We start from the raw sequence: 18117 nt of genomic DNA, 5'->3' as shown, positions 1-18117 counted from the left end.
GTGTGTGGTTTTTGGGTCACACCCGGCAGTGCTCAGGGGTTACTCCTGGCTCCATGCTCAGAAATTGCTCCTGGCAGGCACGGGGGACCACATGGGACGCCAGGATTCAAACCGATGACCTTCTGCATGAAAGGCAAACGCCTTACCTCCATGCTATCTCTCCGGCCCCCTACTTTCCTACTTTCAATATTGAAATGTATTCTGGGGCTCTCCACCTTTGAGGAAGCCTGCGTTGTCTCTTTAATGAGTTTCTCTTTCTCTTCTCTCCCCACCTCAGAATTTCCAAATAAAACAAACAAGAAATAAAAGAATCTGCCATCAAATTAAAAAATATCTTTTAATTTACAGAAAATACATACATACATACATACAAAAAATATGAAGATCCAAATTACAGTACAAGTTCACATTTCAATGCGTCCTTAAGCAAATATGCAAAGTAATTTTTAAATCTGCTTTAAATTAGAAAATTCTTGCCTCTGAAATAATTTTTCATACAAAATCAAGTCTTTGTGACATAAGGATGGCTTTACAATCGTCAGTGATTTTTGAAAGTGCTCCTGTTTCACGTTGGTTGCCTCTAGTCCATTTTCTTGCAGAGCCAGCAAAGCGGCCTATCAAAGATAAATAGGAAATGATTAATTTGCTTTATTTTTAAAAACAATGTAGGGGGGGAGGAAGAGATAGCACAGCAGTAGGATGTTTGCCTTGCATGTGGCCAACCACGGACAGACCCCGGTTCGATTCCCGGCATCCCATATGGTTCCCTGAGCCTAGCAGAAGCAATTTCTGAGTGCAGAGCCGCTGGTGTGACCAAAAAAAAAAAAAAAAGTATGGTAATATTTTTTAAATAAAATAAAAACCTCAGAGTATTTTTTTTTAATAGAGAAAACACAGGGGTTAAGGGCAATTTGCCTGTGTGAATAAGGACTTGAGTTTCATCTCTAGCAAATGCATACATCTCTGTTTCCTGAAATATATACATAGTGACCTCAGTCTAGAGATTTTTTTTTTTTTTTTTGTGGTTTTTGGGTCACACCCGGCAGTGCTCAGGGGTTACTCCTGGCTCCATGCTCAGAAATTGCTCCTGGCAGGCACGGGGGACCATATGGGACGCCGGGATTCGAACCGATGACCTTCTGCATGAAAGGCAAACGCCTTACCTCCATGCTATCTCTCCGGCCCCCAGTCTAGAGATTTTTATGTGTTTAGATACATCCACTATGTAGGGAAAAATACAACTACAAAACCCTAATTTTGTACATACTGTATGTTCACTATTATCTAGTGGCTCTTCAGACACAAAGACTTTAGATATTAAGACATGAACACTACCCATTAAGCACTTGCCTGTAGTAAAATACAAAACTGAAATAAACCTGTATTCAAGCATGCATTGAGCACTGCTGGGTATAGCCCTTGAGCACTACTTGGGAGCTCTACCCCACCATGTAACTTCTCAATGCCATTTTTCTTTTTTCTTTTCTTTTTTTTCTTTTTCTTTTTTTTTTTTTTATTTTTTGGGTCACACCCAGCAGTGCTCAGGGGTTACTCCTGACTACAGGGTCAGAAATCGCTCCTGGCAGGCTCGGAAACCATATGGGATGCTGGGATTTGAACCAATGACCTTCTGCATGAAAGGCAAATGCCTTACCTCCATGCTATCTCTCTGGCCCCTCAATGCCATTTTTCTAAGTTGCAAAACAATCTATACATTATGAACTAGTATATATCTATAGATAAAAGACTATTTTCCTCACCACAAAATAATTTTGTTTAAGAGAACTATACTGTACTATACTATACTGTACTTCCTGACTCTGCACTCAGGGAATCACACCTAAAGGGGCTTGAGGACTATATGGGTTTTCAAGAATCAGACCCAGGATGGCTGTAAAAAAGGCAAGTACCATCCCAACTATATTCACAAAATAGAGGAATTTTTAAACAGGACACATCACTGATCATAAAGAAACAGATCAAACTCATAGTGTATGACCCATATAGTATATATATAGACAAAAACAAGACAGCTATACTTGCACATAACCTGAGCAAGATTATCCACAGCAATATAATTTGTAACAGCAAAACAGTAACAATCCAATGTTCAAAATAAATGAATAGAATTATCAAAATATTATAGTGAGATGGAAATGAATAAATCATAGCTATCCACAAATCAGAAATAAATTTCACAAATATAATCTTGAAGTTAAAAAGAGAAAGAAAGCATACTATATGGTTCATTTTTCTAAGTAGAAAAGCAGGCAAAACTCATCTCCCTTGCTGTAAATGAGGACCGTGACCCCCATAGAGAGGGAAACCAGGAAGCCAAACCTTTGGAGTTTTGATGTTTTCTCTTGGCCTGAACAGTGGTTAACAACCCCACCTTTCCAATCTTACACAAACACACCTTCCCTTCCACAGCTACCTCACTCCAGAGCCATCTTTCCCATTTCAGTTTACGGCTCCCTTGGAAATAGCCCTGACACTGTGGAAGAGTCCTTCACAAGTGACTCGCAGCAGTGAAAACTTCCCTGAGTCACTCTGAATTGTCAACGTGATACCCACCATGTGTGTCTCTGCATGCTCTGTCTCTTGAAAGCTGTCAGAGAAGGGGCTACACTGGTCTATGTTTCCTTAAATGGTGCTAGCCACCATTACAAGTCTGAGTAAATACCAACAAATGAACAAAATCTGAATAAATGAAAAAAAAATTTTTTAAACCATTGGGTCCTTCAAATTAGCTAGCTTACTTCTTTGCAGAAGTTTCCAAGATCAGCTCCAGAGAATAATAAGGTTTCTTCCGCCAGTTTCTCCAAAGACACATCAAAGTCCAGAGGCATGTTTTTGGTGCAGATTTTTAAAATGGATAGCCGGCCCTGAGACGAAATTAAAACATTTATGATCTAGTAACATCTGTGTTTGACAGCATCCTATATTGAAACATTTCAAGTTAAAAAGCATGACTCTAACATTTGAGAATCACCTTCCTGAAGAGATAACTAAGTCATCAGTGTAGCTGACATAACTAGGGTAAAAATAATGGCCTCAAGATGTATTTATTGTACTTTTAATTTTTTAAGTCAATCATAGATATCTCCCTTCTAAGACACAATAAATCTTCCTCTTACTATACACCGTGCCATCACAAACCATGTTGATAATGCAAATACACGACCTATCACATACAAATAAAAAGTAAAATAGCATTAAAAATTTTTGTCATTATTCCAAACTTGACCAAAAAAACTCAAGAAAATAAGTTCACTCTCTATACCTTTGACTATTCTAGGTCTCTCGAAATTAGCAAAGGACTGACTGGCTCTTTGGCTATGGATATTATATAAATTGAATTCACTGTAAAATAAAGAGGTTGACCAAATAATTGGCAAAACTTCATTAACCTCTTCGACATGTTAATATTCTTTCATTCTAATTATAAAACAATGCTTAACAGACTCCATAAACTCCTCTTTTGTATCTACCATGACACTAAATAAGTAACTTTACAATTAGGCTTACGTTTATCTTTTTTTTTTTTTTTTTTTTTTTTTTTTTTTTTTTTTTGGTTTTTGGGTCACACCTGGCAGTGCTCAGGGGTTATTCCTGGCTCCAGGCTCAGAAATTGCTCCTGGCAGGCACAGGGGACCATATGGGGCGCCGGGATTCGAACCGATGACCTCCTGCATGAAAGGCAAACGCCTTACCTCCATGCTATCTCTCCGGCCCCAGGCTTACGTTTATCTTAAAATAGGGTTAACGTATCCCAAACAAGTAGACCAAACAATGATTTTATAAAAACAATTATTTTGTAAGAGACATGTTCATAGACCTACAGTGGCTGTCTAAAATGTATCACTCACATACATTTTTTCCTAATACTTAGCTAATCATCGTAAATTTTAATTACGTTGAGCTACTAACAAAATTAAAGATTCATTATAATATACAGAAATAAAAGTTACTTAATACAGTCTTTCTGTAAATATCTTAATGTAAGTAGTATTTTCAGTCTGAGTTTATCACCAAGTTAATAAAATCACAGAGCGAGACAGGGAATTGGGAACTTAGAGTGATTACCTTTTCATCGGGAGGTGGAATATATATAACCTTATCTATCCTCCCAGGTCGCAGCAAAGCATCATCTATCATCTCAGGTCTATTTGTTGCTGCAACAACCATGACATTTCGATGAAATAGCTCCTGAGACTCTAAGGAGGAATATACAACATAAGGTAATGTCAGCAAGCTGTTGATTATTTAATTTTCTAATAATTGTTTGTAAAAAGGCCCATCTGTTCTAAAATAAGAAAAACCTTTGTTGGGATTAGATGCTGATACAACCCCTTTATCAAGACAACTGTCTTAATATAAAGGTACCTAAAAGTAGTCAGTCAACTGAAGATCTACAGATCTGCCAAGAAACAGATCTGCATGTGATGAGAGATGAGAAACCTTATGCCACCTGCAGTGGCCTAAATTCTCCTGGGTCACAATGAAGGATCACAGTTGAAGCAGAGGACTTGAAAAGACAAAAGCATATGACTAACACATGGGTATGTCTGGTTATAAGAAGCTCCAGCTATCTTTTCCCAGAACAGGAAGATGTACAAAATTTTTTATTTATATATTTTTAATAAAAACATCTTTATTTAAGCACCTTGATTACAAACAGATTGTAGTTGGGTTTCAATTATAAAAAGAACATCCCATTCACCAGTGCAACATTCCTATCACCAATGTCTCCAATCTCCCTCCTCCCGTACATAATATTTTTTAACACTGAAATACAACATAAATTAAAGGTATGCAAACGCTGAAAATATCTAAAAGAGGTATCGCAAAGCCATTACATAATTAAGCCTTCAGAACTGCTGACTTGAGTAATCAAAAGAGTTCCCATGACACATGACCTCTTACTTTCAGTGAGTTCCCAATATCTGCAAGTATCTTAATAAAGGGGGGGTGAATATCTCCTGAATGCGCTAAGAGAATTTCTACGTTTACTAGATGAGAGGATTAGAAAACTATGGATCTCTGAATTACTAAGGAACTGTGAAACTCTTATGTTGAACAACTTTTAAAACGAGAAACAAGAACCACCATCCAAAAATTAAAAAAAAACCTGGTGTGCTGTATAACTTAAGTGATTCTAAACTCTAAAGACTCTCAGAAAGCTCCTCCTTTTGGGGCACCCAATTGTTATTTCAACTTTTTGCCAACCAAGGAAGCCCATTTCTCAAGAAAATGGAAAAGTTTCAATTACTAACATTATCAGAAATAACAATATTCTTTAAGAAATATTTAATTACACACAAGTTTTCAGGAAAGATGCATACTACTTCTTCAAAACACAGAAATAAGTTTCCGTTTTCATTAGTGATAGTAAAATTTTGCTTCTAAATCTTGACAAAAACAAAATTCACATTAAAATATACTTCAGTGCTCGCTTCGGCAGCACATATACTAAAATTGGAACGATACAGAGAAGATTAGCATGGCCCCTGTGCAAGGATGACACGCAAATTCGTGAAGCGTTCCATATTTAAAAAAATAAAAAATAAAAAAAAAATAAATAAATAAAATAAAATATACTTCAAGCCATTATTATAAATCTCTATGTTACCCTTATAGTCAAGTCAGTTTTTAACCAATTTTTTTTCTTTGTTTTTGGGTCACACCCAGCAGCGCTCAGGGGTTACTCCTGGCTCTACGCTCAGAAATCGCACCTGGCAGGCACAGGGGACCATATGGGATGCCGGGATTTGAACCATCGTCCTTCTGCATGAAAGGCAAACTCCATGCACTCTCTCTGGCCCCTTTAACCATTTTTTTTAAACCAAATTTTTTATTAAAAAAAATTCAGTCAAAAAAAAAAAATTCAGTCAGGGGCTGGAGAGAGAGAGCATGGAGGTAGGGTGTTTGCTTTGCATGCAGGACAATGGTTCGAATCCCGGTATCCCATTGGTCCCCTGAGCCTGCCAGGAGCGATTTCTGAGCGTAAAGCCAGGAGTAACCCCTGAGCACTGCCGGATGTGACCATCCCCTCAAAAAAAATTCAGTCAGGCCAGAGAGCTAGCTAGCACAGCGGTAGGGTATTTGCCTTGCATGCAGCTGTCCCGGGACAGATCTGGGGTTTGATCCCTGGCTTCCCATATGGTCCCCTGAGCTGGCTAGGAGGGATTTTTGAGTGCAGAGCTAGAAGTAACCCCCAAGCGCCACCGGTTGTGGTCCTCCCTCCCAAAAAGAAAACATATTAAGACCTGAGACAGCACAGAGATACAGCGGTACAGCATTTGCTTTGCATGCAGCCAACCAGGATGGACCCGGATTCAATTCCCAGCATCCTATATGGTCCCCTGAGCCTGCCAGGAGATTCCTGAGCGCAACCAAGTGTGGCTGAAAAACCAAAAACGGGGGAAAAAAAGAAAAGGAAAGAAAAAAATTCAGAGTCAAATGCTGTACAAGAAAAACTAGTTTGAATGCTGGTCTGGGTTCAGGGTGTTTTCTGGACAATGAGTAACGTTTTCATCAGCTCCCTTACCTTACCTGATTGATCTGATTTATTTCCTCTTCTCTCAGTAGTCTTAAATCCAATACCATCTAATTCATTCAAGAGAACAGAAAGAACACGCTCTTGAACGCCGCATTTTGTTTTGCTGATTGACCGAGACCCCACTATCGAATCGATTTCATCCAAAAATACAATTGCTGGAGTATTTGCTCTTGCTTGTTGAAATACCTTATTTTTTGAGTGGGGAAAAGGTGAAAATTTTAAGAAGTGTGCAATATTACATTTGTCATGTTAATGTCTTTTCTGCATTATTACATATAATTTTCAAAATGTAAAATGATTGCAAAAAATTATAAAAAGTGAATGAATAAAAACAAAGAACAATGGCAGGGGCTAAAAGGTTTCTTAGCAGTATTCAATGTTATAGAATTGGGAGGAATAACGGGGTCCCCATTCAGTATGCTCAGGTCAGGGATTGCTCCTGGCAGTGCTCAAGTAATGCCCAGGAGAGAACATGAGCTGCTTGTAGGCAAAACTCATACTCAGCATGCTTAGCTCCATCTCTGGTCCAACATTACAGTCTCTCTAAATGGAAGTGCTAAGTTTAAAAAGAACAGCAGGTGGTGTGCTTGACTTACATGCAGCTGACCCAAGTTAAATTTCTGACATCCCACATGGTCAACTCAGGCCACCAGGAATAAGTCTCGAGTGCACAGACGGAAGTAACCCCTGAGCACTGCTGAGTGTGGCCCAAAGACCTAAACAAAAATTATAATAAAGATATAATCTTATAATCTCTATTTTAAAAAAAGTAAAAATTATTTACTAAAATGTTAACAGTAAGGAGATGACAGTGAAGGATAAAAACTTATATTCCATATGTATCAAAAAAAGGGAAAATTAGTAGAAGCCAGTTTTTATGCACACATATATTTGTTTGTTTTGGGGTCACACCAAGTTGTGGTCAGAGTTTTCTATAGGCTCTGAGCTTACAGGTCAGTGCAGAGGGGGAATATACAGTGTCGAAGATCGAACTGGGGTGAACCAAGTGCAAGGAACTGGGGTGAACCAAGTGCAAGGCAAGTCTTTAACCCCTGTATTCTCTCTCCAGCCACCCAATAGTATTTCTTAATTAAATTTAGCCTTAGGCACAGAGTGAAAATGCAGAAGTAAACTAGATGGTAAAAAAAAAATAAACAAACCTGAGATAAGGCTCTTTCTGAATCTCCAACAAAAGGTGAAAAGAGATCAGCTCCACTCACTGAAACGAAAGAGCAGTGACAGCTTGTGGCCAGGGCTCTCACCAAGGTGGTTTTAGCACATCCAGGGGGGCCATACAGGAGGATTCCTTTTGGTTGTGTCAGACCCATCCTAACAAATTCTTGCGGGAATTTAAGAGGCCATTCGACGCTCTAGAAGTACACAAAAACCAAGAGCATGTAGAGAGAGGCAGTTATTTTAGTAGAACAATAAGTTATCAAATAATTCCATATGTTTACTTGTTCAACAATTCTCAGGTGTCTCTTTATGAGCTAAAAATATAGCTCACAGGGAAGATTAAAAGCCTATGTCGATCACATCACTTCAAACATAAAATCCTTCACCAACCTGCCATCAGTCAGAACACAGTATTTATAATTAACATACTAAACTGTCACCCAGCACTCCACATCACACCCCTTAAAGAACATTTCCTTGCTATTCTCTCTCTAAACACTCTCCCTCAAGTTGTGACTTCTCTCGGGTTATAACTCCGACACTAGTTTCTTTAGCCTTTGCAGGCAAACAGACCCCGTCCTAGTCTGTATGATATTGCCCTCCTCCTCCATATGGAAGCACTTATTCATTGGCTAACTGAAATGGCTCTATTCCCAAGTAGGCTATTTCTTTCTGCTCCTGAGATAATGCAAAAAAGCTTCGCCTCTCAATTCACAATACTGGGACTGGGGGAACTACCTAGAAATAAAAGGGTTCTTGATCCTAATGGGATCCTTGGCTCCATATGCACACCTGCCCCTCAATCATGGCTGTGTATGGCCTGAAAGACCCCTGTACATCGTGGGGTGTTCACAGTTCCACAGGGCCCAAAAGGCACTGCATTCTTGGGCCCTGGCAATGAGCACTAACAAAGTATGAAGATAAATGCTCAGGAAAGCAGGAATATTCACCACATATAAAATAAAAGAACAAATATTTATAGTAAGATTTCGCATGTACAGTTTGTGAAGATTAAATGAGATAATACATGAAAAACGTATGACAAATTACAAATGTTCTTCTATACAGACACAAAAACTTCAGGGCTCAATGAGCTCCTACTTAAATGAACAAGTTATCATGGATATTAATAAATCATGTTAAATAAACAAGTTACAATAGATATTAATAAATCGGTCATTTGTGTATGGAGCTAGAGACAGCCTAGTTCATTAGTTCTTTTCCACCAGTAAATTGGCAAAATCAGTTTCTAAAACTGCAGTATGGAAGAGGATCTGGGAAGTCTGTCCTTCAACTTCCACTAAGAGTAATAGTACCAGGTCAGGCAGGGTTTTTCCCTTTCAAATTCTGTTTTCCTATCAGATCCACTAAAGGCCTACCTGCAGTATCTGTAAAGCACATGTACTAAAAAAATTTTTTTTGGTTTTGGGCCACACCCAGCAGCGTGCAGAGTTCACTCCTGACTCTGCGCTCAAGAAATTGCTCCTGGCAGGCTGGGGGCGGGGGGACCAAACAGGAGTCCGGCGATCAAAGCTGGGACAGTACCAGGTCAGCCGCGTGCAAGGCTAATGCCCCACTGCTATGCTATCACTCTGGCCAATCACATACTAAAAACTATTTTCACTTTTTTTAATTGCTAAAAAAAAAGAGCAATTACTATGTAAAAATGATTTCATTGTGTATATATATAAAGTTTCAGCAGAACCACATACTCATTTCTTTTGCACAAAGATGATGACTGCAACAGACACAAAAAGTCTAAACTGCTTGTCTTTGACCAACAGGAAAACACTACAGGGGCTAGAGCGACAATACAGTGAGCAGTGCATTTCCATTCCATACAGCCAGCCCAAGTTTGATCCTTAGTACCCCATATTGTCCCTGAGCCACCAGGAGTAATACCTGAGTTCAGAGCCAGAAATAACTTCTTAGAATCACCATGTGTGGCCACAAATCAAACAAACAAAAAAAAAGCAAATGAAAAAAATCCCACCACAGTCTCAAGTTGGACTGAAGCAGTTAGCAGTTCCTCACCCCACCTATTCAAGGCTTCCTTCCTCCTGCACTTCAAAGTTAGCTGCCTCTAGACCTTAATGTGGTGTTAATACTAACTGTAAGACACACACACACACACACACACACACACACACACACACACGCACGCACGCACGCACACGGACACACTCAAAATGCCACAAAGAGTGGTCTCTCTTCAGTTACTCAGAGAAGTAACCACTATGTTTACATTTACATGTTTGAATGTATGGTAGAAAGAACAGCCTTAGTGTAATCTGCTTTCTTTATAAAATGCATCATAGGGCTAGAGAGATTAGCCCTAAGGACTGAGCACAGGCTTTCTGAGCAGGAGGCCTAGATCCAGTTCCCAGCATTGTACAACACCCATCCCCAGTACAGAACCTGAAAAAACACCATAAGCAAACAAACATAATTTTAAAATGTATTATACTCTACATAAATGTTAAAAAAGTAAACATGTTACAACTGAAAACTGACAATTCTATTGACTTCAGAATATTCTCTATCTCACCTGTATTTTTTTGTTTGTTTGTTTTGTTTTGGGCCACACCTGGGGGTGCTCAGGGGTTACTCCTGGCTGTCTGCTCAGAAATAGCTCCTGGCAGGCACGGGGGACCATATGGGACACCGGGATTCGAACCAACCACCTTTGGTCCTGGATCGGCTGCTTGCAAGGCAAACGCCGCTGTATCTCACCTGTTTTAACTTCAGTTTGACATCTTCAAGGCCACCAATCTGCTCCCAGTCAATAGGGTTGACATCTGTCAGTCCAATGATACTTCGAAACGATGAGGGTTGAATCTTTTTAAAAGCTTCAAGGAAGTCTGTTTGATCAATCATAGCATTGTCCTGGTTATAAGAAAGTACACAACAAAAGCAAAAGCAAATCAAAAGTTAGGTGGATTTTTAACAATTATAAAAGCACCATTACTTTTCATAATCCTCTTTAAATTCAATAATCTATCTTGTTATCATCATAAAAACATTTATACCCAGAGGATAAAAAACTGAAATGTTTCCCCAAAACCTTTATCCCAAAAGTGTGCCAAGAGTCTCTGTCCTCTTTTTCCTGGTTTTGAGGCCACATCCAGCTATGCTCAGGGCTCTCATTCAGGAATTACTCCTGGTGATTCTTCAGGGCCCATATGTGGTAGCAGGGATCTAACCCGGGTTGGCTGCATATAAAGCAAGTGCTCTACTCACTGTACTATCGTACTGACCCCTGTCATCTTCTAATATGCCCCTCCCTGCTCTAATTTTACTGAGATGTACACTACAACACTATGTAAAATACTTTAGCACCCATGGCATCAAGCACCAACATAGCCCTGATGGCACCTGAGTGCCAACAAGGAAGCCTGCTCTTCCTATCCAATAAGGAAAAAACGTAGTACTTTGTTAAAGTAGTGCTACATTTAAGAGTACAGACATTTACAATTGTCACTGCTATTACCAATCCATGTTCAACACTGCATCAATAGGAAGCTACTGTTCTCTTCACACCTCTCAACAATGTCTAACAACAAACCTTTAATTTCTGCCAGTGTGACAGCTCAATTTTGGTACATACTTGTGACAGTGTGAATTAAATTTTTTCAATGAAGAGTGAAGTGCTGGGAACTATGTAATAAGAAAGTCACTGCCCTTGCCCCTTGCCTGGTCTAGAACCAACAAACAGTGTTCCATCGCATCCCTGACTCAGCAGTTAGTAAAAAGGTAGGACATCTTGTGTCCCGCCACAGGATCAAAAAATATGCAACACCTGAATCTCATGAAGAAACATAAAACAAACACAAACTGAGAGAACTATACAACCCTGACTTGCATGCTCAAATAAGCATTGTCAAATATTTCATATACACAGAGAAATGGTTAAGATGACAATAAGCAAAAAACTAAATATAATTAATATATTGTATTATACTTAACCTAGAGAAAGAAAATGTAAAAATAATCAAGACAGTTACATTTTATATCACGACTAAATGTTCCGACTAAGATTATACATATAGCATGGTCCTCTCTGGAAATATCCTTTTTCTCAGGAAAGAAAGATGAGAAATTAAGGATATTGAATTATTATGCATGCAAACGATTCCATAAGATTCATGGGGGAAAAAACACATTCTTACATATACACACAGAAGGGAAAAGAGGAAACAGGAAGAACAGACAGGATAATGGAAATTAAAGAAAATGTTAAAAACTGGTGAGCAGGAGGGTCAGGAAGCTCCAAGGACTGAAAGTTTGTTTCTATAGTTTTTTTGTTCTTGGACTGTATCCCGCACTGCCGGAGTCCTTCCTGGGTGCTTAAGGACCATACAATGCCAGGGACTGAAATGGGACTGGATACATGCAAGGCAAACTCCCTGTACCATCACTCTGACTTGTCTCATGTCTTGTCTTTGCTTAATAGTATTGGTTTATTATCCCAAATGGTCCAATTAGTAAAGCATCCCATATGGTCTTCCGAGTTTGCCAGGAGTGATTTCTGAGCACAGAGCTAGGAGTAAACCAAGTGCCGATGGGTGTAGCCCCATTTCAGATTATCCTTCTTGGACTTTTTCTTGCTCACTGCAGCAATATAAATTTGTTAAATAGTTCTTATTTATATTTCTACTTACAACATTTGTATTATATGCATTTGGTCCCCTAAATGAAATCTGAATATTTAGTCTTTCAAATACCCAATTGTGTTGTACTTATATGTTGTATATTTGTAAGTACAACTTATATGTTGTACTTATGTGTTGTACATATATATAGGTAGGTAGGTATTTAGAATAGTACTCCTTTAAAATGACTAGAATCTCTGGAAGGTGAAATCTCAGGCAATTTTTACTTTCTCTGTAATTTTAAAGCCTGTATCAATGACACTTTTAATTCTATTATAAACCACATTTATTAAATGTTGGAGATTTTTTTTTTTGGTTTTTGGGTCACACCCGGCAGTGCTCAGGGGTTACTCCTGGCTCTACACTCAGAAATCACACCTTGCAGGCATGGGAGACCATCTGGGATGCCGGGATTCGAACCACCGTCCTTCTGCATGCAAGGCAAACGCCTTACCTCCATGCTCTCTCTAGCCCCAAATGTTGGAGATCTTAATGGTAGATAATTTTTAGGTAATAACCTAACAATTCATTTATAGTTCAAGATCACTGATAAGTAACATTACTCACTTGATTCACCTGATTTAAGTTATATAAAAAGTGCATGATCACACATGAAATTGAACACTTCATGTGAAGTTAAAATACTGTAACACATCTTGCCTACTGTAGCAAAGAGAGAGAGCAGCCAACCCTTATAAGGTGCCTGGCGGAGGAAAATTAAAAGGAGATTGAGCAAGTACCTTCCCAGATGATGCCTCTCTCCTCGCTTCATTTTGCCTGTCTTCCTTCCACTTTCCTGGCTCTCAGAACATTCAGCCTCGACCTGCAGTAACTACCTGGACAAACCCCTCCTGGAGTGGGCTCCAACCTGAAGGTAGCTGACTGATCCATCCAAGCTATAGCACACCCAGTCAAACCTGAAACTTCAAAACAGAGGAATTTTTTTTCCATCCATGGTAAGTCTTAGCCTCCTCTCAAAAGGCATACATTCTCATACTCTAACACAGAGGAATTGAATTTTGATGCAATTTTGGTTTTGTACCCAGGTGAAGACTTACAAATTTGCCTAATTATTGCCCTACCTTCCCAAATTTTGGATTTAGAGTCTCTTAAGTAAAAAGGATTTGCAAAAGTTAGATAATGAACCATCACTTAACAGTTTTAACTCAAAAATGAGTTCTTAGGGCCCAGAGAGATAGCACAGTGGCGTTTGCCTTGCAAGCAGCCGATCCAGAACCCAAGGTGGTTGGTTCGAATCCCGGTGTCCCATATGGTCCCCCGTGCCTGCCAGGAGCTATTTCTGAGCAGATAGCCAGGAGTGACCCCTGAGCACCGCCGGGAGTGGCCCAAAAACAAGCAAACAAACAAAAAAGTTTTTAAAAACTTCAAGATCAGAGAAGGGACTGGAGAAATATACAGTGGGTAGGGTATTTGCCTTGCACATAACTGGCCTGGATTCAGCCCCAGGTAGCTTAAACGGTCCCCCAAGCTCTGCCAGGAATGATCCTGAGCACAGAATTACAAGTCCTGAACCCCAGGCATGGTTCTGATAAACCCTCCCCCCCAAAAAAAAAACTTCCAAGATCATGATAATTTTAATGTTACAACTGACATGAAAAACTCCAGAATCTTCCACATGTTGAAATTATTTTTTCCTGAAGAGTTTAGAGACTTAGGATGACTTACTATATTAAAATAAGTGGAATGTATTTTTCAATCTGGAATCCTGAAAACATGGGCATGCAAGCTAAATTCTAGATATTTTAAAGAAATATTCAGTAAAATATCTTAGGAAAGTCAAAATTGGGCAAGGAACAAGTCAATGGTACAGTACAAACTTGCACATGTCAGCCTCTTGGTTTGTTCCCTGGATATTACAAAAAAGAAAAGAGAAAAAACAAAAGTAATGGATTAACAATATGAGTTAGATGTGCTCAGTGGCAAAGATGAAATGGGGGGGGGGGGGGCAAGGGCAAGTACCTTAACCCTACCTATCCCTCTGGTCCCAGAAATTCTTCAAAACAAAATTCAAAAGTAATATCTGACTCCCCTGAGGACTGGTTGCCTTTGTTCCTGTCTATTATACACTTTGGCTCTAGTGAAGAATTTCTATGAGGAATCATGACTCAGTAAATTGGAGAATCTATTCTTGTCTCCAGACATGGTTTCTATGCAATTGAGATGTAGCATTACATGTAGAGAACAGCAACTGAAGATATCAAAAGATCCTTAGCACTCTAACTCCAAAATGAACTTGTCTCATCAAAAAATCCATCCTTACCTTCTCACTCCGATGTAGTGCATTCATGGCAACCTCCCTGCAGAGTGCAGAGAGGTCTGCACCAACAAAGCCAACGGCCATTTCTGCAATGAGGCTCAAATCAACTTCATTGGAGAGAGGCATCTTGGAGGTGACCACTTGTAGAATCTCCTTCCGTTGTTTAAGCGTGGGAGTCCCAATGACAACCTATAGGTAGAACAAGAATAAAATTTTATCATTTGAGATAGCATTTTGATCCTGTAAAACATGATTTACATATTTAGTACACTCTGACTCTGAATATAAAAACTCTTCTCCAAGAATAACCTGGATAAAGGTTTGCATAATAAAAATATCACTTAGATATCTTTAGTTTGATTTGGGGGCCATACCCAGTGGTGCTCAGGATATACTCCTGGTGCTGTGATGGGGTGGAGGAGTGGTTTACACCTGGCAGCACTTGGGACCACATGAGAGGTCCCAGCCAGATATCTAACCCAGGTCTCCTTCATACAAAGTATGTGTTCAGGTGGTTGAGCTCTAAGTCCCATCTACACTTTTTTTTTTTGTATTGGACCTTACCCAGAAGTATACAGGGCTTACTCCTGACTCTGCATTCAGGGATCACTTCTGGCAGTACTCGGGGGACCAAGAGTGCCAGGGATCCATCCCTAGTGGGCCATATGGACGAGTCCTAACCGGCTCCACCCTCAACCTGGTCCCTAGCCCCCATTTCAAATTTTTATTGGTTATTTTCAACCAACGACCAGCTTCTAGGGGTCAGAGATTTCAAGCAACTATGAAACTGTCAGTCTAGCTCACTGTCTTTAGGTAGCTTATTTAGGTATTAAGAAATCCACTCAAATTTTGAACAGCTGCCAGAGGGATAGCACAGCAGTGGGCTGTTTTGCCTCGCACGTGGCCTACCCGGAACTGACCCAGGTTCAATCCCCAGCATCTCAAATGGTCAGTCAAAGCCTGCCAGGGGCGATTTCTGAGCGCAGAGCCAGGAGTAATAACCCCTGAGCGCCGCCAGGTGTGATCTCCCCCCATAAAAGAAAGTCTTGAACAAATTAAGCGCAAATTGAGTAATTGCCACCCAACAACAAAGTTCAAACACGACTTAATCACTAATCAAGAATCTAGTTACGGAAGCTAATAAAATGGGAAGCTTTGAAGATTCCACCTCTTTGGTGACTCAGGAAGTATGAAATTAAGCCCATCAAGATGGGACTGGAGCGGTGGCGCAGCGGTAGGGCGTTTGCCTCGCACGCGGCAGACCTAGATCGGACCGCGATTCGATGCCCCGAAGTCCCATAGGGTGCTCCAAGCCAGGAGTGATTTCTGAGCGTAGACCCAGGAGGAACCCTTGAGCGTCAACGGGTGTGGCCCAAGAAAACAACCCCCCCCCTCAAAAAATAGATGTAATGCTAGCTTTGACTTAGTTCTTGCACCGCTTTCTGCCTTTGCATTTCAACACTCCTTCCACTTCCAATCTGGAAGAGTTGAATATGCTTCCTGCACGCCAAATCCTCCCTGATCGGAGTGTCCATCTTGGGGACCAGCACCCTAAGTGAACCTCTAAGGGGCACAATAAATGTTCCTCAGCCAAGTTGGAGGTGGACCGTCCTGGCGCAAAGGCCCCCTGAGAACACAGCGTGGGCTCTCTCCCTGAGACAGCTAGCAAACGTGGCAAGACACCCCTGGCAGTGGACAGAAGAAAGCCCCAGGGGGCAGCGACAGATGCGCCCGGCAGGCACCGATTTACCTCCCGGTCAAACCTCCCGGGCCTGCGCAGCGCCGGGTCGAGCGCGTCGGGCCGGTTCGTGGCTCCCACGACCACCAGCCGGCGGGGCCCCCCGATGCCGTCCATCAGCGTCAACACTTGGGCCACCGCGCGGGTCTCGGGGGCGCGGTGGGCGCCGCCACGCCGGGGACACAAGGCGTCCACCTCGTCCAGGAAGAGCACGGTGGGGCGCCGCCGGGCCAGCTCCTCGGCCCGCAGGAAGGCGCGCCTCACGTTCTCCTCCGTCTCCCCGGGCCGGGAGCCCTGCAGCGACGGGGCGCTCACGGCCAGCAGCTCGGCGCCCGTCTCCCGCGCCACGGCCCGCACCAGGCGCGTCTTGCCGACGCCGGGGGGGCCCGAGAGCAGCACCCCGCGAGGCACGGCGAGGCCCAGGGAGGCCAGCGTGCGCGGGTAGCGCAGGGGCAGGAGCAGCAGGTCCCGCAGCGCGCGGGCCGCGTCGGCCAGGCCGCCCAGGGGCAGGTCGAGGCTCGGCGCGGGGCTCGCGGGCGGCGCGGGGCTGAAGGCTACGACGGTGCGCGGCGTCACGAGGCCGGCCGGGTCGGGGCGCGGGGCGCCGCCGACGACGTGCAGGGCCGCCAGGGGGCCCGGGGCGTCGGGAGGGGCCGCGAGCACCAGGCCGAGGCCGACGGGGCGGAGGCTCAGCAGCGCCCGCGCCGCCTCCAGGGCCGCCGGGGAAGCGGGGCCGCCGGGGGGCGCGCGGCCTTCCCGCCACTCGGGCCACACGCTGAGGCGCCGGAGCGGCGGGCAGGCGACGGCCTGGAAGCAGCGCAGGCTGAGCGTGTCGGGGCCGTGGGGCGCCTCCAGGCGGGCGCCCGGGCTCGAGCAGCGCGCGTCCAGCTGCACGAAGCCGTCGGCGCCGCCCCACAGGGGCCAGGCGCTGCACAGGCAGGAGCCGCCCCCGGGCAGCGACACCTTCACCACGGAGCCCAGGCGCGCGCCCAAGGCGCGCAAGGCGGCCGGGCCCAGGCGACAGCGCTGAGTGCCTCTGTCTTTCGCCTCCAACGGCAGCAGCTTCAAAACGGGCGACGCGTCGGGAAGATCCTCAGCACCGAGAGCCATCGCATCCTGCAGCGTGAGGAGGGAACGCGAAGGCGGCGCCCAGGCCGGAAGAGGCGGCCCCAAGGCCGGAAGTGAGTGGTGCGCATGCGCCAGAGACCCCGCTCTCCCGGGAGTGGGTGATGCGCTTGCGCCAGCGACCCTTCCTAGCGGCGGCCGGAAGTTCTCAGAAAGCTCGGCTCCGTGACCTACCGGAAGTCGCATTCCCTGCTGGTGGGAATTGCCTGCTAGGCCAAACCTTATTGCAAAATAATATGGACATTCCTCAAAACATTGGAGATTGTGCTCCCACAGGATCCTGCTATTCCATTCCTAGGGAAATACCCTAGGAACACAAAAATACAATACAAAAATCCCTTCCTCACACCTATATTCGTTGCAGTGCTATTTACAATAGCCAGACTCTGGACACAACCAAGATGCCCTTCAACAGATGAGTGGCTAAAGAAACTGTGATTATTGTGGTTATGCACAATGGAATATTATGCAGCCGTCAGGAGGGATGAAGTCATGAGAAATTTTTCTATACATGGATGTACATGGAATCTATTGTGCTGAATGAAATAAGTCAGAGAGAGATAGAGGCGGAGTAGTCTCACTCACC

The 18117-nt window shown here is 42.8% G+C and overlaps 1 protein-coding gene and 1 non-coding gene across 2 annotated transcripts; one reads left to right on the top strand and one right to left on the bottom strand.

Annotated features, from left to right (window-relative positions):
• Positions 1–320: 320 nt before the first annotated feature.
• Positions 321–17542, bottom strand: SPATA5L1 (spermatogenesis associated 5 like 1). Its single transcript, XM_049782529.1, has 8 exons — positions 16419–17542; positions 14672–14857; positions 10472–10624; positions 7723–7932; positions 6532–6748; positions 4087–4229; positions 2760–2885; positions 321–614 (listed from the first exon to the last, which is right to left on the bottom strand). The coding sequence occupies exons 1-8, from the start codon at positions 17514–17516 to the stop codon at positions 447–449; spliced, it is 2301 nt and encodes a 766-aa protein (XP_049638486.1). The 5' UTR covers positions 17517–17542; the 3' UTR covers positions 321–446.
• LOC126021459 (U6 spliceosomal RNA) lies at positions 5449–5555 on the top strand. Its single transcript, XR_007499973.1, has one exon. It is a non-coding gene; the product is annotated as a U6 spliceosomal RNA (small nuclear RNA).
• Positions 17543–18117: the final 575 nt, after the last annotated feature.

Source organism: Suncus etruscus, chromosome 10 (assembly GCF_024139225.1).
Source record: "Suncus etruscus isolate mSunEtr1 chromosome 10, mSunEtr1.pri.cur, whole genome shotgun sequence".
NCBI lineage: Eukaryota > Metazoa > Chordata > Mammalia > Eulipotyphla > Soricidae > Suncus > Suncus etruscus.
This window is presented reverse-complemented; position numbering and strand designations above follow the sequence as displayed.

Coding starts and splice junctions, on each gene's coding strand:
- SPATA5L1 (XM_049782529.1), bottom strand. CDS start 17,516: ATGGCTCTCGGTGCTGAGGATCTTCCCGACGCGTCGCCCGTTTTGAAG. Junction 4,230..6,531: donor GGTAAGGGAGCTGATGAAAA/CGTTACTCATTG, acceptor CTTATGTTGTAT/ATTCCTCCTTAGAGTCTCAG. Junction 615..2,759: donor TTGGAAACTTCTGCAAAGAA/GTAAGCTAGCTA, acceptor TATCTTTGATAG/GCCGCTTTGCTGGCTCTGCA.